The 27,270-nt window shown below is 29.2% G+C and overlaps 1 protein-coding gene across 1 annotated transcript in view; it reads right to left on the reverse strand.

The window, feature by feature from the left end:
* The window catches only part of LOC136986456 (chromodomain-helicase-DNA-binding protein 4-like), a 212,115-nt gene that overhangs the window by 86,024 nt on the left and 98,821 nt on the right, over positions 1-27,270 (reverse strand). The window contains 13 exon segments of the mRNA XM_067283983.1: positions 2,840-2,957; positions 3,439-3,570; positions 4,578-4,719; positions 7,069-7,124; positions 8,549-8,666; positions 8,765-8,886; positions 9,795-9,932; positions 12,150-12,350; positions 15,618-15,809; positions 17,847-17,994; positions 18,405-18,548; positions 19,392-19,600; positions 22,319-22,543. Of these exon segments, the coding sequence (XP_067140084.1) occupies positions 2,840-2,957; positions 3,439-3,570; positions 4,578-4,719; positions 7,069-7,124; positions 8,549-8,666; positions 8,765-8,886; positions 9,795-9,932; positions 12,150-12,350; positions 15,618-15,809; positions 17,847-17,994; positions 18,405-18,548; positions 19,392-19,600; positions 22,319-22,543 (1,945 nt within the window).

Raw genomic sequence — 27,270 nt, forward strand, 5'->3', positions numbered from 1 at the left:
AGTGAAAACTAAAATGTAAAATTAGGAATTAGAAATTATAAATAATCTTATCTTCTATATTTTTTGAACATAATTGTAAAAGTATCAAACAGTGGCTTCTGAACAAGCTTATCGAGTGGATATGGCCACCTGAAGCCAAGCGTAAAGATTTCTAATTTCAGAATAAGTCTATCTTGATCATAAATTGGACAATGATAAATCATATGGTCGACGGTGTCTACGTTTTCTGTAGAGCAAAAGCAAGAGGCAGTTTCTGTCCAGTTATACATGCTCAGTAAGTAGTTGAGCAGTAGCAAACATTAAATCTCTAAGTGGTGATGAGAACCTGCATTCAACACTAGGAAAATAATCTTTATTCTACCAGTTTTACTGCTCAACCATTGTTGATTTCACTTTTGCATAGCGTGGTCATAAATATAATTTTTAAGGCTGCTGCGTGAGAGAGGGTTGCGAGTGTAGTCCAAGTCAGTGTCCTTTGCAGCTGACTTAGCCTCAAAGTCGGCTTTTTCATTTCCTAGGATGCCAGTATGGCCACGAACAAACATAAAAGTTATCTTATTTACAAATTTTTAATATGGTGCTGGATATTTGTGATTTTATTGCTATTGAAATTGGTATTTATTAGAAATTTTAGGACGGACTAAGAATCACTGTAAATGTTGATAGACAGTTATGTTTGGTAGTGAAGTGGCCCACTAAACAACTTGGTAGATAGCATCTTTTTCAGTTTGATATGTGGGGGTATCTTCTAACATATTTTGGGCAAAATATGTCAGTTTGGAGGAAGATACTCGAGCGGACATGAAGGGGGCTTTTGGACCCATCTGTGTAGATATTAATGTCTGCATGGTTATCCATGGAAGAATGTACCCCGGGATAACTTTGTTTAGAGGGTGATGATCAGAGATAGGGTAATTGCAATATGGTAGCATTTGAACAGCTGTAGATAGGAATAGAGACTGTTGTTGAGCCTTGATGTTTATAGTTCTGATGTCGTTCAGAACCTTTTCTACAATACATAGTGGCAAAGGCAGGAGCTCTGCTAGAATCAGAGAGGCATTAGTAGAAACAGTTCTGCATCACTTTGAAATTCTGATGGCAAACTGTCTTTGAAGAGAGAGTAATTTACTTGCTACTGAACTTTTACTAGTTACATGATCCCAGCTAGAGACTGTGTAAAGTAGCATTGGTTGTATTGCCCCATTATATACAGTTTTATAAGCTTTATGATTTAGTCCCCGGTGCACCTGGCACACTTTATCAGCATGTAGTTTATTTTCTTGGCCTTAGCCAAGATGTAACCAATATGGCAACAGAATGTGGTTTCTATTCTCTCTTGTTTTATTTTGTATGAAGTTTCTGTTTACACGTGCACTAGCTGGTCGATCTGTTGAAGTTTTTTGCGTCCTTTTGTGAAAATTAAAAATAATATAAAAATGAATATTCTGATGTTGATTAATGATAATAAATTGCCCTTACGTAATTTATGGACGGCCCCTTACAGGTCTACTGTCCAAACAACCCTGATGTAATTTTAACACATTTCTGGTTATCTAATTAATCAATACACTGGAATAGTTCACAATTGACATTGACACAATAAAAACATCTTGCATACTTACTCCAATGGGAATAAGTACATAAGGTATTTTTTGTGTGTCAGTGTCAATTGTATTCCAGTTTTTTCTAAATTTATTATAACTTGATAGATGATTTTAAAATTTAACACTTTTCATACATTTTTATAGTAATAAATGTAAATGATTCTAAACTTAAAAGCCGTGTATTTGAATTTAAAAACACATTCACTTAAAATTACAATGTAAGCATTTTGACTAAATAAAGTGGCCAGTAAAGTAGCATTGTTTAATTTAAAAAAAACTTCAGTTATTTAACTATGACCATTTTTTATATAACATTGTGTTATAACTTTTTAAAATTACTTTATTAAAATCTATTCATCAGAAAGAAGACAATACACATGAATGCTTTCGGTGTTCATTCCAGTTTCAATAAAAATACATAAAAACTGAAGTATCTGATAATGCACAGAATTACTGTAAAAGATAATCTTTCTTAAAGTATAATGAAACGTAAAAACTATGTTTGAATTACATTAATAATCAAATGACAAAGCCATCAAACTATAACTTAATCAATTAAATATACAAATGTTACAAAATGTGAACTAAAATTAAGTTGCAATCTTGTAATTTAATAATTAGAATTTATAAAATTAGGGAAATTTAAAAACTCGCGCCAAAACTTGTATAATGTTTTGATAACGAGCACAGAGTTCAGCGTTAATGCAATATAAAAAAGAAATATTGCGTTAACGCTGAACTCTGTGCTTGCTATCAAGACATTAATTAGAATTTAATTAATTCAGAGTATTTTGAAGTAAAAGATCAATCTGCATTGAGAAGTGGGACTCAAACTTAAAATACCTGTTTACCATAAATGTGCATTTTCAGTTTTGCTACCCAGAGCTGTCCAATCTTTCGTAACAGAACAACAAGATAAAAGCTAAGACGCTAGAGAAAATCTACAGACAAAACTAATCAATTTCTTCCAATTTTTCTGCATTATCCAATTTCATTTTCCAAATTTCAGAAATAAACAGTATTATATTCAAAATATTTTGCATGTAGTAGTCATTTCCTCCTAGAATTATATTTTAAATCTCATTCCCAAAAAACTACTATTAATTTAAAATACATAATTCTTAATTCAATACACTGCTGTCATTTTTAATAAATAGATATCTAATGCAGCAGTTTTGCCTTTGTCCTCTACTGTGTATTTTTACTATTAAAATTTAACTATATTTAATTCTTACCATTAAATCTATCAATTGCCTCTTGTCGTTGAGTGCCTGTAACACCTCCATCTATTCTTTCATATTTGTATAGTTCATGTTCTAAGAAGTCCTCTAAAATATCCAACATTTTAGTCATCTGTAATTAAAAAAATATAATCGATCAATAACATACAGAAAAGCACAAAATTCTTATAAAGATACAGAGAATTTTTAAATAATATAATATCAAATATAAGCAGAGAATAGATATTAAAAATTATCCGTAAATTAGTTTAAAATTGTATGATCATTTACAATTAAAAAAAATAGCAGCATTGACACAGTAGATCAAAACCTCATTAGTTACCCAAATTAAATCTAAAATTTATATTTTATTCTTAAATATGAAGTAACAAATATTATAAGTTGTAATATCTCCTTTTTATCATAATCAAATTTCAATGCTGAATTATTTCAAACTGTATCTTGGCTAACCATGGATATGATATACTGTATATGGAATATATTTATAATATTTTGCCAATTACGTATCATGCAAAAATTTCAAAATAATTAGAATAAAAATTAATACTTAATTTGACAAAACGGAATGCAAATAATTTATTCCCATAACTTACCTGCGAAAAGATAAGAACTCTATGACCACCCGAGTGTAACTTCCTTAGCATACTTTGTAGGAGTAATAGTTTCCCGCATGCTTTAGTTAGTGCACTCCCTTCATACGCTCCGTTTGGTAACTTCGGAGCTTCCTATAAATCAAAAAAAATTTTTATAAAGGTATTATTAAAGAAATAGACAAGTTCCAAAGTGATTATGCCGAGTAAATTCTACAGTACCAACGAAAGTAAAGTTTTATAAAATATTTTTTAATGCATATTATATAGATGTTTTTTTAATCTTTAAGTTTCAGATTGTTTTTGATATGATAATTATTATTATATACTTGTGTAACTATATAATATTCCCACTTTATATGTATTAACAAAATATTCAAAAGTATAAATCTGAAAATGTTTTAAAAAATTAGGAATTAAAGCATTCAATATTTATTTACTTCGGCACATTTCTGACAATATCAAAGTTCTCAAAAGTCTAAACACTGTCTGAAATACATGTATCAATTTATATAATAATGTAAAGGCAGAATTATTCTTTTATATTACAACAACAAACCATTTATATTAAAAAACAATGTTTCAAATATAAATAAGCCATTCAATGTGTATTTGGCATGTGATAGAGCTACCCTGAAAACATCATCAATACAATATTGAAAGTATTAGAAAGTTTTTTAATAATGAAAGAAGCAAATGCTGATACAATTGTTTACTTGTTAATTCGTCAGTAAATTTTTGATGTGACATGCACAAATTCTTTAAATAAGCCAATTTTACATTAAAAATCATTGGTTGTTACTACAATTTATTTTCTCAAGCCATATTAAGCTATTTTATCATCTAAATCTATCTATCTATTCAAAAAAAAAAAAATTTAAAAACATTCACAATTTTAATTTGTTTTGAAAATGTTCAAATAACTAAACGTATTGTATTCCAATGATTATAAGATTTAAAGCGCACATTCTTATAACGTAGATCAGCTAAACGTATTGTTTAAAATTTTATTTGACTGTTTTAAAATATAAAATTCAACATCCAAATAACTAAGAAATATAAGTTATTCAAGTCAGAATAACTTAAGCTACAGATTATAATTATTGATGAACTCTCATAAAATGAAAAATAAAATCTCTTACCTGTGCAGCTCCAGGAAATAAATAGGGATGATTGCAACATTTCTTTAAATCCATCATTATATTTAACAAAGAAACTTGATGTCCTCCACCCTTAGCATTTAATGCTTCAAAATTTCTTGTCAGAATAAATTTATAATATTTCCTGTAAATAAAGTAAGTATTCGGCATTTTTATTTATAAAAAAGGAGGAAATAAATTTTTGACACTATTTTTGTAAATTTTACAGTATATTGAAAGATTCAAAGAATAATATACAAATAGTAATATTAGGCAAAGAACGAGCATACAAAATACAGAAAAACTAAAGTATTTTTAAAGTTTTCGCAAATTCATTTGTCTGTCTTATTTTAATATTGGAAAAACATTGTGATTATCTAGTCAATAATCTAAAGTTCTTATGGTACTGAAATCACATCTAAATTCAAAATAAGACAAAGTTTTATAACTAACAAAGATTTTAAATTTTGTTTTCTGTATAACTAAGATAGAATCTATTTATTTTGAATTATTTAAAGTTGACTAATTTAAACATATTTGTAATATTTGAAATCAGATTATGACACGTATGATTTAATGCATGTCCCTGAGATAATTATATAACAGAAAAATAACTTATCTGGTGATGCTTTTACAAATTTACTTGTTCTCTTTACACAATATGTTCCATAAAAAACTTTTCAATTCTATCTATCAGCTATTTTAAATGGTATTAAATATAATATATTGCCAAAAATTTTCAAGTAATTTGACTACATTAAATATTGATTAGAGAATATTAGTTTGAATTCTACAGTTGGAATCAAAATCTCCCAAAGAAAATTTTGAAGAATTTTAAATCTCCAGTTTTCTACTTTTCAGTTGCAGTATAATTATTTTATTAAAAATTATTTATGTTATTGCTTGAACAATGCTAATCTGTTTTTATTCTTGAACAACTTAAAAAGTAAACTCTAATGTATTGTGAAAATATATAATCTAAATATTAACATGATAATGCTTTGTTTGAATTTTAAATGATTTTGATATTTGAATCTAAGGATATTTTTGTAAGTAGAATAAAATTACTTTCATTCCACAGTTTTGACCTTTTTAGCAGATTCCCTTCCAATAACTCTAAATATTCTTTCCAGAAGAATTGTTAATTAAACAATTGTTTTCCCAATCAGCTTATATTGTGTAATAAGAGAATTATAACATAATAATCATTTTCAGTTAAATGTTAAAGGAAAAAAATTCACAAATGTCAATTTTTATAATTATGGCTATACAAACCAGTACACAGATGACTATTTTTAATCATAAAAATGAATGGAAAAATATAAATTATAATGTACATAATGTTTGTATTAACACAGTAAGACCCCACTTAACACTGCCTCGCTTTATGCTGATTCGATATTACACAGTCTGCTCAAAGCCTTAAAAAAAGGTCAAAATTTATGCTGATTTAAATTATCATGGCATTTCATTGACTTGTATATAATACGATTATTTATGAACACAAACCAGTCAGAAAAAAATTCGCAAAAAGGTGCACGTTCTTTAAATCTATGTTTGGTGCAATTTTGGAAAAAATATAACATCATGGATACCATAGGCAATATCGGCTTTGCTTGGCAAGAATTAACTGATAAATGCATGAACGACGAAGTGTGTAAGAAGTTATGGCTGAGGGTATCCAAGTATTCTCAACAAGAAGAGCCTATCACTGTATCGTTTAGGTTGACAATTTGGTCAACCTATCGATACAGCAGGACTAGGTGGGTAGACAAGCATGATATCGAGAAGTTACCGCCGGTTTCTGGTGAGTGTCTTGCCAACAATTACCTTCAAGAACTGGCAGAACAAGGAATTCATGTAAAACTGGAAAATAGAGATTCTGAAAACAAAGAACCCAAAAGCTCTCTCTACAGATTTCCTTAGTAAAAGTTTGATAACGATAAATGAAATCATTGATCAAATTGTAGCAAATGATCCAGATTTTGAAAGAAGTGCAAAAACAAAATGAGGCAAGCTTTTGGATGTGATCTTCTGCTACCAACATTTGCTTAAGGAATGAAAAAAGTGACAAACAAAAATTCATGACTTTATTGCAAAAAAAAAAAAAAAAAAAAAAAAAAAACAAGAATTTCAGAAAAGTCAGGAACTTCTTCACAAAAAATGAACTTTACATTTCTGTTTGCATATGTTTGTGTGTTATTAAGCATATATTATTATACAAATTAATATAAAAACTTAAAATTAAAGTAAAATTTGTTTATTTTTTATCACGTGTTCCCCTATCCCTATTTACTTTATGTTAAAATGACCTCATTTAACACTGTTTCATTTAGCACTTTGTTTTCTAGAAATGCATCCCCTGCATTAGGTGGGGTCTTACTGTACATTAATATAAAATAAGTGACAAAACTAGTAGCTTAATCTAATTTACATTAATTTCTTCATTGCACCATATTTTCAAAAGGAAAAGCTTAAAAGAAATAAGACTTACTTTTGAAGGGGAGTTAAATCGACTCTGACAATAAATTCACTTTTTGCAGGAATATTCTGAAAGTTAACAAATTTTATAATGAGATAAGTAACAACACACATTAAAAACTTACTTTCACAAATGAGTTTTAACTTAAAAATGAGTTTAAGCATTATATGTACAGTACATACAAGCACTTAACTTTGTGATTCACTCATATAACAGTATTTATACTACTACAATTAAAATTCTAAATGATATTAACTTTAATGATGAGAGGCATTAGCATTTTCTGTATTTTCTAAGCTTGTTTTGTTATTCTTATCTATTAATATTAACTAAGTTTATAAAGTCAAGTTTTTAAAATATATTATGAAATATATATTTTTAATATCTAATAAATTTGGGTTTTCCATCACAACTATAGATTTCTTAACCACCCCAACAGAAAATTATGTACTTAATATCACTAAAAATAAATTAATTAGAATTAAGGGAAGAAATTAATTTGAGTGAATTCAAATAATACAAGATTCTGTAATTACAACTAACAAAGATTTACATAAAGTAAAAAAATTATGTAAATTAAATTATATAAATTATAGTTAACAAGTAATAATTCAAGAAAGTGTCAAATATTTTATTTAATACAGCATATAGCTGCAATATTTTGATGCAGAAAAATTGCGAACTTTTTTAATTATATATCTGAGTCAGATAAAAAATATGATAGTGAAATTGTATATATATATATTATAAAATATTATTATATATATTGTAAAATATTATATATGAGAAATTTTCTCAATAGATCTGATTACACTAATTAAATCAACTGTTCACAAAGTTTTCATAGTCCATTTCCAAAAATTCAGAAGTACCATTTATTTTTGTTTTCAATTGTTCCGTTGATGATCATTATTGACGTAGTATCTTCTTTTTCAAATATAATTTCTATTCATTCCTGTTTCATTTTTATTAAAAATTCAAATAAGCCACAACTTTTCTTAAAAATCTGCATTCTGTATATTCTTTTATCAAAATTGTTTCAATACTTAGTTCATTAAAATCACTACTTAATCTTGGAACGAAGTGCAAAAAAGATCAAGTGTTGGTTTTTTAAAGATATTTATAATTCAGCAATTTTTCAACTTTGCTTCCTCACATTAAACTTTTCAAGTTACTTCATAAATATATGTGCAACTACACTCAAACCTGTTTTTGTGCGGTCTTTTTTTTTGTGTAATTTTTTATTTGTGCGATATATGAATTTCAATCAAATTGGTATACCGCACAAAAAAAATTGCACAAAAACAGGTTTGAGTGTATCAAATACTTCAGCTGTACTATTAAGCAAAATCATAAGATTAAAAATATTTCTGAAGTAAGATTTTAGTATAAAAGAGAAACATTTTAGTTTAAACTGAACATTTGATAAAAATAGGTGCAATTTCACTAATACAAATTTAAATCTTCAGTTTTAACACTATAGCAAACGTACCTTTAGAACATCCGCTTTTAAACGACGCAATAAATGTGGTCCCAGCAAATCGTGTAATTTTTTTACTTGTTCTTCTTTTGTTAAATCTGCAAATTCATTTAAGAAGCCCTGGAGATCACTGCGGGAAAAGAAAACACACACAAATAATTAAGATTACATAAAAAAAAAAATAAAAAAAGATAAGATTCTCGAGAAATTGAATATTTGATAACTTACTTGAATCTGCCCGAATTTAGAAAGTTCAATAAGTGAAACAATTCTTCAAGATTATTTTGAAGAGGTGTTCCAGTTAATAAAAGCTTATAATTTATTTTATACGAATTAAGTATCCGAAAGAACTGTAAATATTAAACATTTAATATTACATTTTGGTTTTTCTAAATTAACAAAAACAAAAAGAAATTTAATTCATTAGTCAGATTTATATTGAAACACTACTGATCCAAAATGTTGAAATGTTGGTAGCACGGTATTAAAACAGGTACTGAAATCTGGAGCTCAAACTGATTTTACCACGAGGACTAATTTTAATTTAAGAGAACTATCAACAAAAGGCGGGTGAGTAGAGATTGTTTAAATAATGCTACATAATAAGAGTAATGACATGTTACATAAAATTTCCTTAGCTGATGCCTTACACACCACAAAATGTCCCTGGTAGAGATTTATGAAACTAATTTCTTTTTTGCCATAAATTTCCTTCCCTCATTAAGTCATACTAAAATTTTATGCAATTGTGTTATGCAGTTTTTGATGCAGACTGCTTAAAATACATGAACTTTATATACACCCTGTACATTATTAATATAAAACTACATTACACATTCCTTAACACATTTTCACTAATATAAAATATTTGCAACTTTTATTTTACAAATATAATTTATATAAGAAAATCTGTAAAATATTTTAAATATAAGCACATTATATTTAAAAAAATACAGCCATTTATATTAATAATTCAACATTAAAATGGTGTACAATTTTTTAAAAAATATGAATTACTATTATATAATCAGAACAATTTTACTAATCAAAATTATTCTAATTTCCATATAATGTGATCATTTTATCGTAATTTAATAAAAAATCATTCTTGCTTCTAATTTTTAAAACTGAAAATTTAAAGTGTTGAATAATGTAGAATTTTTTGATATAATTTCTCTCAAAAATCACTTAATCTTTTGTATGAGCATATATAAGAAACAGAAAGAAATTAGAAAGAAAATAAACAAAAATATCTTACCTTGGATTGATTGTTTTTTAATCTATGGGCTTCATCAACTACTAAAACTTGCCATTCCACAGAACCTAATGTTGCAGCATCTATACATACTAATTCATATGATGTCAATAAAACATGGAATTTTACAGGACAGTCTTTCTGTAAATATCAAATAAGTGAAATTGTATATACATATCTTATATAAATTTTTATTTTACACTACATTAAAGTAATTATGTTATATATCATTATATATTTTTTTTTTATTATAGCAGACTAATTGCAGTTAAGTATTCTGGCTATATTATTTAGGTCATTTTTAATTCAAAGACAGATATATTGTTCATATGAAATTAAATACAAGTGTAATAATCGGTCTGTTTATGTGCAAAACAAATTTTAAAAACTTGTTATAATGACCAATAAGGTAAGTAAATGATGTGCCTTCAATTAATTCTGTAATAATGACATTGTTGAAATAAATATATCTGTAGTATTTTATATCTAACAAACATTCACCTAAAATTGAAAAGCATAACTTGATTGTCTAACAGATTTTGTTTCAATTCGAAATAATTTAAAGCTATCCTGTTGCTCCTAGTTAGTGCTGAACACTGTAGAAATTTTTGTACCCAGGTACCAGAAATAATCTGGATAACAGCATTTCTCAGCCTGTGGTCTACAGACCCCCAAAGATCCACAAACGTGTTGTTAGTGTCCTTGAGTTAAAAAGAAAATATTGTACTGTGGAATTAAAAAAAAACGCTTCTCACAATATTAAATGCATCAACTAAAGTTTAAATTTAAATATGAAATCATTTAAATTAACATTTTTAAACAAAAACTTGTTTAAAATCTGCTCTAAGGCAGTGATTCTCAAAGTGGGGGTCGTGAAAAATATTTGGCGCGCGGGGGTCCACTGACAAATTGAAGCCAGATCAATTTTTTTTTCAAATATTTTATAAATTTACTATGGATTCATGTTTAGAAATAATAGAAATAAAAAAAATGTATAAAATAATTTTTACTTAAATAAATTGCAATATAAATAATAAAAACAATATAAATATTTTAATACGAGCCTAATATTCATAAATTTGTGCGCTATTGGGGAATCCCCCAAGTTCCACTCTCAGCCTAAACTATGATAGAACAACACTGTCATTTGGAATGGTGTTCGCTAGCAGCGTTGCGTTTGTAGGCAAGTCGAGTTAGAAATACAGCAGAGTGTCGTTATCCGAAAACCGATCAACCGAAAGCTTTTCAGCTGGCAAATTTAAATTTCCGCTACTGCTGTGGCACTGCAACATTTGGCTACATCTTGGGCTACTCCAATATTATTTTAGTTGGTATGCATTTTTAGCTGGCAGCACTGGAGCGACCATGAGAGGGCACTTAACCCCCTCCCTCCAGGATGTTTTCCTACACATCCTACATAACTTTTCAGACATTTGTATTAATTTAAATTTCCCTCTCACAATTTATACAATTATGTCCACTTCTATTTAAATCAGAAGAGTTGAAAATAAGAATATTAAAACCAATTAAACATTACACTAATATTTTGGTTTGTTAAATGTGAAGAATTAAATAACATATGATAAAGTTAAATAAAATGTTAGACTTATGTTTACCGTATGAAAAAAAATTCAACTTAGTTACTTGTGTATTATTTACATTTATACTTATACTAGTGCCATTCACCGACTTTTTTCATTGCTGGAATTTCACTTCATACAAAGTTTTTTAAATCTTGCACAAACATATATGGCAAGTTAATTTTCTTACATCATGCAATAAGACTAATAAGTGTCCTTTTATATTATATGATTGTATTATTTTAAAATTACAATTCTACTGTATATCTTTGTTAAATGTTGGAATGTTAAAATAAAAACATTTACTTCTGGATACAAAAATGGATACTCTAAGTTCAGCACTAACTCTAGTCCCTTTAGAGTACTGAATATATATTAATTATGTAATTATATACAACAAAACTGTGTACAAACTCTGTGCTGACTGTATATCATAATATATAATGATATATGCATTAATTAAAAATATCATGCTTGAAAATTAGAAATCATTTATCTGAAGTAAATTGCATCTTTGTATCAGTAAGACTTAACAAGATAACAGGATAGCAAAAATTGAGATTACAATCTGAAAAGACAGCAAGCAATATTGTGTTACTGCTCAAAAATTTAAAAAATATATAATAATTAGTTCTTTAATTACATGTTTGTAATCATTATTATATAAAGTAAATTACTATTACATTTCAGAATATTTTACATTCTTTGAAATTAAAATATATTCTAAATATTTTTAATTAAAATTATTTTTAGAAACAAATGATAAACAGAAATTTACCCTTATTTTTGAAGCTTTATTTCCACTTCTTACTGCACCTTCTTCAAATGATAATTCATGTTCTCTAATAACTGCTCTACTATCTTTATCTCCTACATAAGTTACAATATAAAAGTCAGGAGCCCAAGCTTCAAATTCTCTTTCCCAATTGATAATTGTGGATAATGGTGCACTGACAAGAAACGGGCCACGGCAATGACCCTAATTTTAAAAAATTTAAAAAGTTTATTTTAGTTAAAACATTTATTATAATCACAAGAAAATTAAAATTTACATTTACAAAATTCAAACATTCTGATATTAAAAATAAACCTGATCTATACATATATTTCTATTTGTTTATCCAGAGTTTTTCTTATAAGTCGCTTTTGTATGCTGCATTATTATTATTATTATTATTATTATTATTATTATTACCTAATATATAATTTGTCATCTCTGGAAACCAACAGTTGGAAAATAATGGATCTGTGATATTTATTAATTCCAGCTACAATTACAACAAACTATAAACTGATGTAGTTACTGTACACAAACAACCAACCAAATGGAAACTAAGGGTGCAACTATGCAGACGCGAGCGAGCGAGAATATGTGGCGAGAAGAAGCGAGATGCAATAAATATCAAAACCTGTCGGATATGTGCGAGAACCAGAAATTCACTCTCGCCAGCATTATTTCTCGCTTGTGCATGGTTTTCCTTTGCAAAAACTAAATCGCTCGCTCTAAATTCGCGCCTGCATAGTCGCACCCTAAGGGTTGCTCGGTTGATCATTATCACATAAAATAGCTGGCAATTGCACTCTAGTTCGTCGATATGAAATTTCATATAAATTCAATCTATATGACATAAGAAAACATTATTTTATTAAAATCAAATGAATATATCCTGCAACGGCAATGGATTCAAAAATCAATATAATTTATTAAATACTCTGTATTTGTACACATACACACACAAATTCAGTATCAAATTTAGATAAAAATTTTACCAAAACATTTAATTTACTTAAAGAAACATCATGGTAAGGCAAGATACCATGTCATATATACAAGAATTCATATGGCATAATCAGTTTAAAGGTGGCAGTGACTCAACTGATGGGAAGGTAATGCTTATGGTTCATTTTCATGTAAAAGACTTAGTGCATTATGAGTGTGTCCCTAACAGTATATCTTAATAAGGAGCCCCATATTGGCATTTTCAATTGCCTATAATGCAATAAAAAAGAAAATGACCTCTCTGTAGCAACTGGAAAGCTAGATTCTCCATTACAACAATCTCCTAGCACATTATGTTTTCTTGTATGGTAAATATCAAACGCTAGATACATGTTATTAAATCCATAGCCTTCTTACTCTCCAAACCTTGTTCCTGCAGATTGTCACATCTTCACTAGAATAAAAGCTCTACTGAAGAACTATGATATTCTAATCAGCAGACGTAGTAAAACATTATAATGATTGCACTCTAAGAGGTACAGCAGCATAGGCTGTGAGACTTTTTTAGTAAGTATTCTGAAAGTTGGGAGAATTAGGTAGTTACAGAAGTTTCTTTTTCAAATGCAATCTTCTGTGAATACTTGTAGTGTTATTTAATGAAAGTTGTATTAAACATTAAATTTAATTCTGAATACCACATGTGCATGCACATAAAATACATGTGTATCTATTATCTCATTTTTTAGCTTTTACAACTTTGGTCTTGGCCTGAATCCTGTTCAAATTCAACTATAATATCACATCTGTTTTTTCTTTTAAATTAATTTAAAAAACAAAAACTTTCAAACAATGAGCATATTAGCATATTAACTCATCTTTATTATGAAACAATGCAACCAATTTCTTTCCTTGAATAATCAATAAATTATTATTATTTTGTTATTCATAATTTTATTAGGTGACCAAAACAATTCAAGCAGTTTTTGAGGTTAAAATTAAAACCTATGTAAAAATTTAAAATATTTTGTTCAATAAAGTAAGAACCGTCACAATTTACAATCTTTTCCAAACGAGATACAAGTTTGTAAAAACCACTCTGAAAACATTCCAATCTTTAGAAACAAAGAAATCCTTCAACTCGTCACTCATGCTGTGTGAGGTTGTGCACTGTCCTGAAAGAATAACGTCTTTCCAATTAACAAATATAGGTTGTTTTTGCAGCATTGCATCTTGAACCCGTTGCAGTTGTGTCAATTATGCATCTGCAGTGATTGTTTGGCTAAGGGGGAGAAGCTCATAATGAATGATTGTTGTGTCTGTTGGACTACAACTGGAAAGTTTTTTTATGAATGTTAGATTTTGATGTATGCGGCAGAGATTCGTTAGATGACGATAACCAATGACAAGAACATTTGGTGTTGTCATATATAACCCATTTTTCATCACACATCAACAAACATTCCAAAAATGGATGGCTCATTGTGTTGTGAAAGCAGCAACAAACAGATCATAAACCAATGGGGCTTATCAATGGCACTTCATTCATGTGCTAATTGTGCCATTCATATATTTGCTCAGCTTCCAGGCTCTTCCTAGTTAATGCAAATAGAAATAAATGGTTTCATCACTCACAATGAACCTTTTTGCAAGTTCCTGACATGTTTGTCTTGAACCCAACTCTATATGGCTTTTCTTCAGTTCATCCTCATCAATGAGTCTTGGTTTTCTCTCATGAGGAGAATCTTTAAGAAACTCATCACCCAAAGCAAATTTTCTGAACCATTTTTTGGGCCAAGAATTCACTGTGTTCTCTCCAAATGCTCTACATATCTCACGGGTTACTTGCATTGCATTAGTACTGAGTTTAAACTAAGAGTAAGCATTTTCAAGTAACCGTAGTTAGAACAACCATCTTTACTTCACTCTTCACTATTTCAAGAACAACCTTTCACACATTCTTGATGTCACCTTATTCAGCATATGCTATGCTATTGACTGTGTATTGACATATGAACATACCTGCAACTTTGTCGAAGTAATTTTCATTACAATAACAACAGTGAAAAACTGCATAAACTTTTTTCATCACCTGATATATTTTCACTTTCCATATAATATGTATCTTACATATAAAAATATATTAATAAGTATTTTTAATATTTTAATAATAATATTTGATGTAACATCCCAAAGCACAATATTTTTTTTAGTAATATGACAAACAATTACCACTTCTAATAATGCTACTTTACCCTATTAGAAGTTTATTTAGAATTTAATTAAAAGTCATAGCGGTAAAGTAGCCCAATTTAATCCGGCAATCATTAATTGGCATACTTCATATTAAAATTTTTACATATAAAATCGATCACTTGGCTAAATAAACAATACTATACGTGTAAACATATACCTAAAATATTATTAAGCTTTTATCCTGACTCGAGTTCAAGTTTTATTTATTAAATATTTCTATATTATGAAGTTAAATTTCTTATATAATGTAAGATAAATTCTAAAGCAACTTACCTCTTTGTACAATGAATAAAGGAAGACAATAGTCTGGATGGTTTTACCAAGTCCCATTTCATCTGCCAAAATGGTATCAGTGGTATTTGCCCAAGAAAATCTTAACCAGTTAACACCTTCCAATTGATACGGATGCAATTCATTTCCGGTAACATCAATAAATGGAGGTTGTTTGTCATATTTCTTTTTTGGCTGTAAATATATATAATTATGTATTTTCAAATTTAATAGTAGTATTTGTTAAAATCATTAAAAAACAAAAACATTTAGTATTAAACATCTGGATTTTATTTCATTTTGTGAAAAATGTTAAGACTTTTTTTTTATTAAATTATTTTCCGCCTTATTTGCTGAGAAAAACTTTAGAATAGGTTGAAAATGTTTGTGAAAGATAAAAATCATCCTCAAGTGTTAACTACACATTACCATTATAAATCAAGCATATATTTTTGAATATGTTCAATTTATAATGATATTTGTCTAAAAATGCATACAAAATATGCTTTATTGGACAAACTGAATTTGATGTACTTTGGACCAAAATCGTGGTTTTTATTCAGGTTTCAACATCAATATCATTTAAGAAAAACATGCATACAAATCTACCCTTTAATCATACCATTTTGCTGCTTATATGTTGGTAAACAGAACATTGAAAGTTCTATGCAAATTTTCAGGACTCGCAAGACAAAGTTCTGAATTGGTGTTCTCATTCTAATGCGAGGATCCGAAACACCCCCTTTTCCCCCTTTTTGTTGAATAGTATCATTCTTTTTATAAACCTTTATTTCTACGGAAGAATGTGAAGTAAGAAAGTTAAAGAGGCCTTCCAAGGGTAACAACCGCAACGATCTTTACAAAATAGCTGTTAAAAATATATGTATAAACAAGAAGGAAATAATCGTTTGTATTACAGTAATTCGATAGACGATAGAATCAACAACACGGGAATAAGCGATGTTCTCATCCCCCTTTTTTGTTGCACGCGACACGTGCAGCAGCAATAAATCCCATAGGTCGTCGTCGAACCCGACATTGGACATAAACAATATCGAAATAGTAGACAAGATTGTAATAATTATTGTCAGCTACACGCTAATTGATGGGCGAGAGCTGTCATGTCAATAGAAATTTATATTTTATGTTCACCTCAGTGGAGCACTTAGGTCTGTAATTAAAACAAACATCTCAATTCCCGGCGTCCGTACCAACAAAAACCCAGACATGACCACAATAACAGGTGTGCAAATAAATCCTGGCTATATGACAGTTCACACCCCTTGAATTAGATATAAAAAGGTGTTCACACCCCCACTAGAGTGTGTGACGTCAAGGGTCTCGAATAGAATTAATCCACGATCTTCCTCCGTGCCCTCCACTCGAATTGACGCCGACGACTTACGGATAGCAAGGTAATTTTTGACTTAGTATACGGAAATCTCTCTCTCTCTCCCCTCAGTTGGTCGAGGTTTAGTTAATAATAGACAGAGGAAAGGGTTAGAAATCTCTCGGAATGCGAGTACGAGCGTCAAACCCCCGCTAGCCACCTCATTTGTTATTCCGTGAAGGATTATTGTCGCGTCTAAACTATTATTATTAGTATAATTAGTATTATTATTGTCATTTTTAGTAATGTATGCATCTTTTATATAATATCCTCATTAAATATGTTTAGAATCTTAAAAAGGTGTGATTACTCAAACGCAGCCAACACCTTATCGACTTATCCACGACCTCCCACTCGATTTTAGCCCTCCTAAATTGCCATCCACTGACCACGTGAGCGGGAACCACCTCCCCATTGTCGGATAACGGGTTAGACCTCGTCGCTTAACCCCCGATTCTCACACTAATATTTTAAAATGCAAAAGTGCATATTAACGAATTCATTTAATTTTTTGAAATAATTGCTTTGCATTTCGTTACAACATTCTCTACACAAAAGCTTTGAGTGCCCTTACTCATACTTGCAAGAAGATTATTTAGTAGCCATACTTCTGCAAGTAGTACAGTACCTAACAATATATAAATTTTTACAATACTCTGATTTCTTTAATGCTACTCGTATTGGCTGTATTCGGGATTGAAGACAATAACAAAAGTGAATTATAAATTAAACTTTACATTCATTAATTTGAATAAATCATTAAAATCCAAATTAAAATATTAACTAGGACTAATTAAGAAGAAAAAAATTTAATATATATAGCTAACAGTATAAATACTCACATCAACAGTAGGTTTCTCTGGAGGTGGAGTCATGCGTTTTCCATCCTTATCATCATCCTTTATATCCTTTTCTTTTGACTTTTTCCCTTTATTACCTTTGGTCTTACCGGAAGTTGGTTTCTTGCCAATGCCAAATTCTGCTGCATTTCTTTAAAAATAAAATACTTATGTTAAGATCTTTCAAAAGCCCAATATAATGGAAATTAGAATAAAAGATTTTATTACTCCTAACACTAACAGGAATTTTATATATTTAAGAAGGTGAACAATTTGAAATATTTTTTCCAGAGTACACTAAAAAATGTTCATACTTGTAAAGCCTTTACTACTATGAATCAATTTAAAGATAACTTAAAAACAATTCATTATGAAATTCAAATTTACTTTTCTAGTACTGACTTTACAACACATACAGTCAATCCCAATCCCATTAAATGTTACCAAATTTAAAGACTAAAAATGACAAAACATATTTCCAAATTTTTTAACTAACCTTCTATGAACCTAGGGTTGTAATTCAAAAATCATATAAACCAAAAATTAATTCTTGATCCATACCTTAGGTCCCAATAGAAATTAATAGCTTTCTGCAGATCTGGGATTTCAAACTCCCCCGAATTATCACCAAATTCCCACGATGCTTGGTCGTACGGTAAATCTCTCCATTTGACTAGGTACATTGTTCTTCCATCTTTTAATGTTCTATACAAGAAGTTTTATATATTTAATTATATTTAAGAGAATTCGTATAAAATTGCGTATTAATATTCTATTTTAATTAAAACGACACTAAAACAAATTTAAAAATTATTAACCATTCATAAATTCATAACTTGTTAAATAAAACTGAAATAAATATACACAAATATGATTTAATACTAAGAACTTAAATATATCCTTTTACAAAATGCAATCAAAAAGATGAAAATCTAAATCGCCGTCATATATAAATAAGTAGTTTATTAAAATTTAAGCTTTTGCTTAGTTTTTAAAAATTCTTTCAGTAATATAGAGATAATCATTACTGATATGCAAATGAGATGTCACTAATACTATACATGTAAACATGTATAGATTTGAATGCTAGCAGAATATCCCAAATTGACAAATATAATTATTAAAAATGATCCAGTAATGGAAATACCATTGTTATTGATGTTATAATAAAAATAAGCAAGCAGGAATGTCGTGTCAAAAACCCAAAGTGTTATCTTTGGTCTGTAGAAGATCTAGCTTCCTCAAATTTCAGTACATGTATATTTAAATTTTAACCAAATGCCAGATCATCATCATCATCATAATTATTGACATTATGATAATTTTCACCAATTTATCAAATTCCAATAATTATTTAACAAAATTCCTTAAACATTGCAAAAAATTAATTCTACTTAAATATTTGATCACATCTTATTTTACACATTTTTTTAGATAACAATAATGTGTTTCCTCTCTGTATATATATATATATATTCTACATAAAAATCTTGCTAATTCTAAAATTCTACTAGATATTTTTTCATAAATAATTTAATATATACATACTTGTGATTAATAACTCTGTGTACTTGTAGCCATTCTGGGCGAATACCGTAACGATAAAATCTTTCTTCGAGATTGTGGGGATCGTCTCTGGGAAGATCGCGTTTTTTCTCGCCGTCTAAAGTAGAACTACCATCATCCAGTGCTGGTGGCTCATCCATGTCATTTTTACGGCAATAATTACGATATAGAGCGGGATGATAAACGTCCAACTATATAACATTGAATAAAAATGATTATTATGTTAATAGCAATCGTAGTCATATCTTGTTGTAAAAGTATTTGATTAAAACAGTTATTATTATAAAATATAATTATCACCACTATAATCATTAAATTTTTATTTGATGAAAAATAACAACGTGATTCAAAATCATCTTATTGTTACAAGAGAAGATATGTTCAAAATAATTCTGAATCTAATTAATTTTACATATCTAAAATGAAAATTTATTCTTCATTAGTGAAATCTGGCTTTCTTGGAGAGCTAAAAGTCTAACGAGCCTTCCAGATCATCATATGAGGGATTTACTTAATGAATAATATGTAAAACTAAAAACTAGATCATCAAATCTCTTGTGTAAAATTAACAACACTTGTTAGAAATAAAAAAATATTACATTAATACACAAGTTTTTCCAGTTGGTTTATCCATGCTGATCTTGAAAAATCTGAAGTGAAACTATGTTATTTCCTCTTTTTAGCTAACACTATTAATGAAAAGACACTCTCTCTTGACCAGATGAAGTAAAATTCTAAAATTTCTAATTCTGAATAGTAACACAATACAAAGAAATGTGAGCATTAAAAAGTTTAAAACTGAAAAGTTGAGTGACAAAGCAAGAATAGTCACAACAACAATCACACTGTCCTTTCTGAATGTTTTTAAACATCAGAAGAAATTTTCTTGAACAGCATGATCTGCTTCCACACAACAGACTTCCGGTTGTACTGCTGTAGAAGATTAGACATCTGCATTATATTCTTGAAAACTAACAAATATACATGTATACGGCTTATCAAAACAACTTAAAATATTGCTTTTGGACAGTGTTAGGAAGCTTATGAACCAATATGAGAAGCATTTAAAGAAGCAAGAGGACAAAATTGAAAAAAGTTCAAAAGTTTTTGGACACACTTGCTTTAATAAAATTAAATTACCTTTCCGACTTATACTCTTTACATAAACAAAATAAAAAAACTGAATACAGTTGACATATTTTCTTGTAGAGATAAACTTCGGAAATATAATTATATCTATATCTTACATAATTTCTTAAGAGGTTAAGTGGTTAAGAGTCGGCCTATAGATTTAGAGGACCACAAACAAATCAGATATGTTGAAAAACACTAGGAGTTTTACAGAGGATTGATCTGTTAAGATATGCTGGGTCCCACACCTCACCACTTGAGTGCCTCATTTGGGCCTAGGCAAACCAATAATGGGGATAAGTAAAGGAAAATAAAGATAATGTACAAATGTAAACTACAACAAAACTAACTTCTATCTTGAATTCCTTTAAATCTGAGATATTTCCAATTCTATGGATATATTAAAGCCTTCCATGTATCAGAAATTTTTAATGTGAAAGTAAAAAAAAATCTTCAAACACATCTGATTTAGATGTGGAATCACAAGATAGGTCATTTGACTATCCAACTTTCTAGAGAATGACTCCATTCCCCTTTATCATCAACAACCACCCATCATCTCAATAAATGTTTTATCCTCTTTTAGTGAATACAAAAAAACACCTTCTTCACATTATATCTTTTGTTCAAATTTTATTTATTTACTTTCAGACTAATGTGTCTGTTATTAATAAGAATAATGAAAAATCTTCACAATTCATATATTTTTCTGTTTGTGAAATCTAGATACGTTTACCGAATTCGAGGGTTGGATTTCACACGATTGGTTAAGCAAAAGAAGAGCAAATTATCACATGGGCGTTAATTACGTATAAATACTGCTATATTTGCAAGCGCTTTCGACGTGCTATAAAACGTCACAGATATGTTTGATTGAGATAGAACACGATAACTTTTCCCATTCAAATTAATGGAATTTGCTTATTTGTTTAATAACTTCATTTTGTGACAGATTTTAAAAACAAATTAAAGGCAATAAGCAAGGGATCATTGTATTAGAAAGGACTCGAGCAGTGATTTTCAACCGGTATGCCACGAGAGGATTCCAGGTGTGTTGCAAAAATTTTTGAAGGTTATTAAATAAATTATTTTCGAAAAAAGCCCAAAGAACAATAAGCGTACATGTCAAAACTAAAACCTCTTTACACTGATTATACAAGTTTTTCATTGTTATAATAAACAAACATACATAATGTAGTAGAAAATATATCTTCATAAGCAAAATTATATGTGCATAACACAATTATTTCATTTAAAATGAAATTTTCTTTATTCAAAAATTTATCTATAATTGCCCGTATTTGGTTAAAATTATTTTAACTTAGAAATAGCTAGACATAGGGTAGATTTATAAAGGCAATTACCATGCTACTTTTAAATGCAATTTAAGATTTAATGTTAATTGCTTCTCTTAGGTAAATGAAAATTATTAATTTAAATAACTATTGTTCTAACCTGCTGCTGTTTTATTTAATTCATAAAAAATATAGACAAAGCGAATTAGGTTAAGTGGCAAGTAATGCGACGACGGAATGTTTACGAACGCGACTTTTTTATTCGTGATTTATTCCGAGGAAATTTTTGCTGCAGAAATTTATTTATAGGTTTAAGTGTGCCGTGGGATGAAGTTTGAAAAACATTGGACTAGAGGAATGCCCACTCTCTTAATTATAAAATATTCTAATGACTAATAATTCTGAGATTATCCTACTGTACATTATTTGCTAGAATATACTACTAATTAACATTTCTTATCAGTTTTAAATAGCAAATCATACCTGCAGTTCTAAAACCCAAGAACAATGCCAATATGACATATCTTGCCATTTTACGAAAAACTCTCTTTGAGGTTTCGGTTGTATTTTTTTACTTGTCGACGGTTGAACTCCAGTCAGATCGTCTTTATTTCCGTCGTCTTTCTTGGTAATTTCGTCGTCGGATTTTGGAATTTCGGCCCATCTCCAAGTCAACACTTTTGCAACCTTTCCTTTTAAAGGCTCCACCTAGTTAAAATATAATAGATTATAAATTTGTCAGTAAATTATGTTTTTAATCGAAATAAACATGATTATAATAATAATAATAATGCAAAAATGTTCTGAAGCTTCTAGTATCATTCTTACAATTCTAATTTTAAAAACTTGAAATACCTTTAATACAATGAATAGAATTTATGCATTTTAATACGTAATTTTATTTTAATTTTCTAAACAAATCTCAGCCATTAATACATTTTTCATTTCCTCTTGATCCTTCATTTCTTTTTAGATATAAAATTAAAATTTAAAAAATTAACCAGTTTATTTCATTCAGTACAATTGCTTTTCCAAATCTTATAAATATTTTGAGAACAGCTTCAACTCAAACTTCTGTAACAGACATTTTTTGTTTTCCGAAGAGTATCAGACTGAATAGTTTCTCAAAGATTGGTTAACAAAGAAACACAAACAATTTACTACATTTAGAACACTTTAAATTCATATTTCGAAAAAATTTTTACAAGTTCAGAAAACTTTGAGATATGCACGAACATTTACAAATCTTGAAAACTGAAATTTTCACAGTGCAAATATTACAGTCAATGTATTGATACGCTGTCTTTAACGACAGTAAAAACAGCAAATAAAGTGCTATTTTTATTATCGTTAAAGAATTTTAATACCGAAAGACAGTATTGTTTATTTCGTATATAATTACTGGCACAAAGTTTATAATTTTCTTTACGAAACATTAAAATCGACTAGTCCATAAAACATCCGTAACCAATCCCATTGCGTTTTCTGTTTTTGTAATCATTTACGAGTGCTCTTCCGATTACGAAAACAAAAAACATCTGCAACTCGGGCAAATAAAGCTAACTGATCATCTACGTATAAAAGCGAAGACGTCTAAAACTTCAATAAAAGTAATGATTCGTTCGGCACCACCCCGATACGATTAATCAGAAGAACAGGAAATATTAGCGAGAACGAAAACAAAAGTAATGAAAGAAATCCCAACCTACAAAACAATTTTAACGAAAATGTGATGAACATTAGATACTCTGACATCTCAAACAGAAATGCTTTGCAATTGTTTTTTCGTTAAACAAATTGTAATTTAGCATGCATTGTAATACTTATTTTATTTACGCTATCTTGGAAATGACGTTCGATTTTAGAATAATGTACTTGAAACGAGGAGTAAAATTTTTGAAAACATTTGAATGTTTTGAATTAATTCAAATATTTACTTAAATTCTTCAACAAAGCACACAGTTTGGTTACTATCCCGATATATACGGGGTTATCGGGTCTTTGAATTTGATCGGCATTCTCTGGATGGATAAGAAAAACTACTGGCAGAAGAGGAGAGAAAAAATATAATGTGGTATGTTACTATTTCATCAGATACGCAAAGTTCATTAGCTACTGTAATGAGCAAAATGCCAGTTATGTGTAAGTCTATACAACTGATCATTGCAATCTTACTGATTCAGTTTCAAATTTTTGTTTTATCCTCTTCTAATGGTCAAGATAGACTGGCTAGTACTTTAATAAAATTTTTAATAAGCTATTGGCAATACCGTTCGTCAAGCAAATAAAGCATGTTACTCAATTATTTTTCAAATAATCAATGGCCGGTCGACTGAAAAACTGGCGGCAGTTACAACCGTTGCAATAAGTGTCGTTAATAAATGCCGTATTTCATATATTTTTAGCTTATATTTATTTATAAACAATTAAAATTCATTAAGAAGTGCATGTTAAATTTCTTAAAAATTTATTTTATGAACATTTAAATTCCAATTTTTGTATTGAATATAATCTAAAGGACACTAATACTATTCAAAATGATAATATTCAAAACTTATGTAAATAAAAGTGCCATTGATAAAATCTATAGATACAGAGTATTATTAATAACAATCCATAAAAACTGCAGTGTATTTGGAAATTACTGAACTTTGTTACTTTCACACCGATTCGATTAATGCAAGGTTTTATTTTGTATGCTTTGTATATATACATATACACACATATACACGAAATGCTTTTTCTTACAAAAAAAATTACTGCCAGCATCTGTATATGGTGACTGAACATTTACAATTATTTTTACTGACCGAGTGCTGGTATTACATGCAAGTTATCAATACATTTCAGAAATAATAATAAATAGGGGAGACAAGGGAGGAATGGGACACTTGAATTTTCTGATCTATTTATTTATTGTAATTCTTTATTTGTCCCCAACTGAGAGTAACAGCACTTGTATTTTCTTATAAAATGACTGATGAATCGTTTCAACAGAAGAGGCTTTAGAAGAGAAAATTACATTACAATGCTCCAGGTAAATATTAATACCAATAACTGATTTAAACATAAAATTTTAGATTACGATAACTTTTAATGCCTAATACAAGAATTGAAAGTAATATTTTAATAGTACAATTTTGCTATATTACTTTCTTGCTATTTCCACCATATGTCTAGTTATAGCAAGCATAATACAAAACCTCCCAGTAGGGAGGACTGGGACACTGCATAATAGGAAGGGATGGGACAGTGTCCTACTCCTCCCTAATAATAATTTGCCTGATGTGGTGTTAAATTTTATAGTCTATTTTTATTTTCACGAAAAATGCCACATAAATGGAATCCGACAAAATCAACACCAGCCAACAGTATGATTCTTCGAGCAATGAACATGGTGTATGACGAGGGGGAAAAAGTATAAGGAAAGTTGCAAGAGCTATGAATTTACCAAAACCAGCACTAGCAAAACATGTAAAAAAATTTAATAGCATTTCAGACAAGGAGTCTGTAGTATTCTAGTCTAACCTCATTTGTGGAATGGTTTTCTCTGAGGGAAAAAGCAAAGTTAAGAGATTTCTTGCTTAGTGCAAGTAAAATGCACTGTAGCCCGACAACAGTGCAGGTAAGAAATTTGAGTTTGCCGCTGCCTCGAATAGAACATATCCCAGTGCGTGGAATCTCAATAAAACTGCAGGATGTGACTGGTTCGACAAATTTATGGAATGTCACTCACAGTTTTCATTGCAATCACCAGAAGCCACTAGCTTCAATAAAAAGAATATTGATGACTTCTTGGACAAACTGAAATCTATTTATGAAAAATATATTAATTTATCTGCGTACAATGTCCAATAAATATTTGCAGTGATTGTTGGTTCATTATCTTATGTTCGCAGTTAAATGTTAATGTATTCAGAATACTGTGAATCCTTTATTTATAATCATGTGGTAAAATTTTCTTTTAATACCTCAAATCAAGCATTTCAAGAAAATACTGCTGTAAAATACTATAAGATAATTTAGCAGATATAACTATTTATATTTGCTAAATAAGTATTTTATACAAACTTTATGTGAATTTGTTATCCTTTTATGAACTGTCCCATTCACTATCCTACTCCTCCCTAATAAAAGGGAGGAGTAGGACACTTGTCACAGCATACAAAAAGTCAATTTTTCTACAAAATGTTAGCATTGAAACTTCCAATACTTTTCAGAAGATACAGATGGTTCAAACTAACAAGTTAAAAAAGAAAGATTCAAAAGTTTTTTCTTTGCTTATGTTTTAGACATACTTTTCCCAAAAGTGTCCCATTTCTCCCCTACTAAAAAACTTATAATAAACAGGAGAAAGTATTTAATATATAAAAAACAGTAAAATTCTTAAACAACAAATAGAAAACAAAGCAAGAATTGCTACAATTACCATCAACAAAAATTATTAATAGGCATACACGTACAAAAATTCACAGAAAAACAAGTTCAAATATGAAAATTAACTAAGATTTTCCAAAAATTATTGGACTGCAATTTGAAAAATTGTTGCACCTATAAATTCCCACTGTTATCCGTCCGCCCATCCTTAATCTCGAGAACAAAGAACAGATATGGAAAGCTTAGGGAAAGGAGGCCTCAATTAACTATATACAATCTCAAACTTCCGATGCAAAGTGGAAGTGATGTTATTTCAATTCAAAACTTTCCCCTCCAAAAGAAGTTAAATAGATGACACACGACTCCACCGCTAATAGAAAAGTATAATGCACAAGGGCAGGAACAGGAAGTTAAAGGAAAGGCCTGACTCAATGGTATAGCCTTGGGAAGGAAAGGGGAATAAGTATGGTTAAGTAGAGGATGAGGTAGGGTGGAAATGAGAAGGAAAGGAGGGTCACAGAGCATCTGCCGGGAAACAAATGTAGAATGCAAATAATACAGAAGGATCTGCGTGTGAATAATTTACATGTTAGAGGGTTAGACGCGACAATTACCATCTGGTAATTGTCACCACCATAACAACAGGAGCCAAGAGAAAGGTGGTAAGGTACAGTAAGAGCTGATAGATGTCGATATATAATGCATTCATTTTACAGGGCAATGCTTATTGCAAGGAAAATACATAGTACAGTGGTTAAACATAATACAGCAGATAATCATAGTACAATGGTTATACATGTTACAAAGGTTAAACATGATATAAAAGAAAATTGACGATGCCATAGTTAAACAAGATACAATACACTAGTAGAGGCTGAATAGCATTAGGGTAACACAGCAAAGTAAATGTGGAGTTATAAGTTGCTTATGTTGGTCTGCTGGCAGTTCATAAGCTTAAGGTTGCGTACAAAGTTCATAAAGACATGGTATATTTCTTGTTGTCTATGAAGGTATTTAGATTGCGGGGCCAGTGGTACCCGTAGTTTTCTGTCAGTTGT

The sequence above is a fragment of the Centruroides vittatus genome, unplaced genomic scaffold (assembly GCF_030686945.1).
Source record: "Centruroides vittatus isolate TY-2023 unplaced genomic scaffold, ASM3068694v2 contig_1213, whole genome shotgun sequence".
In the NCBI taxonomy this organism is placed as follows: Eukaryota; Metazoa; Arthropoda; class Arachnida; order Scorpiones; family Buthidae; genus Centruroides; species Centruroides vittatus.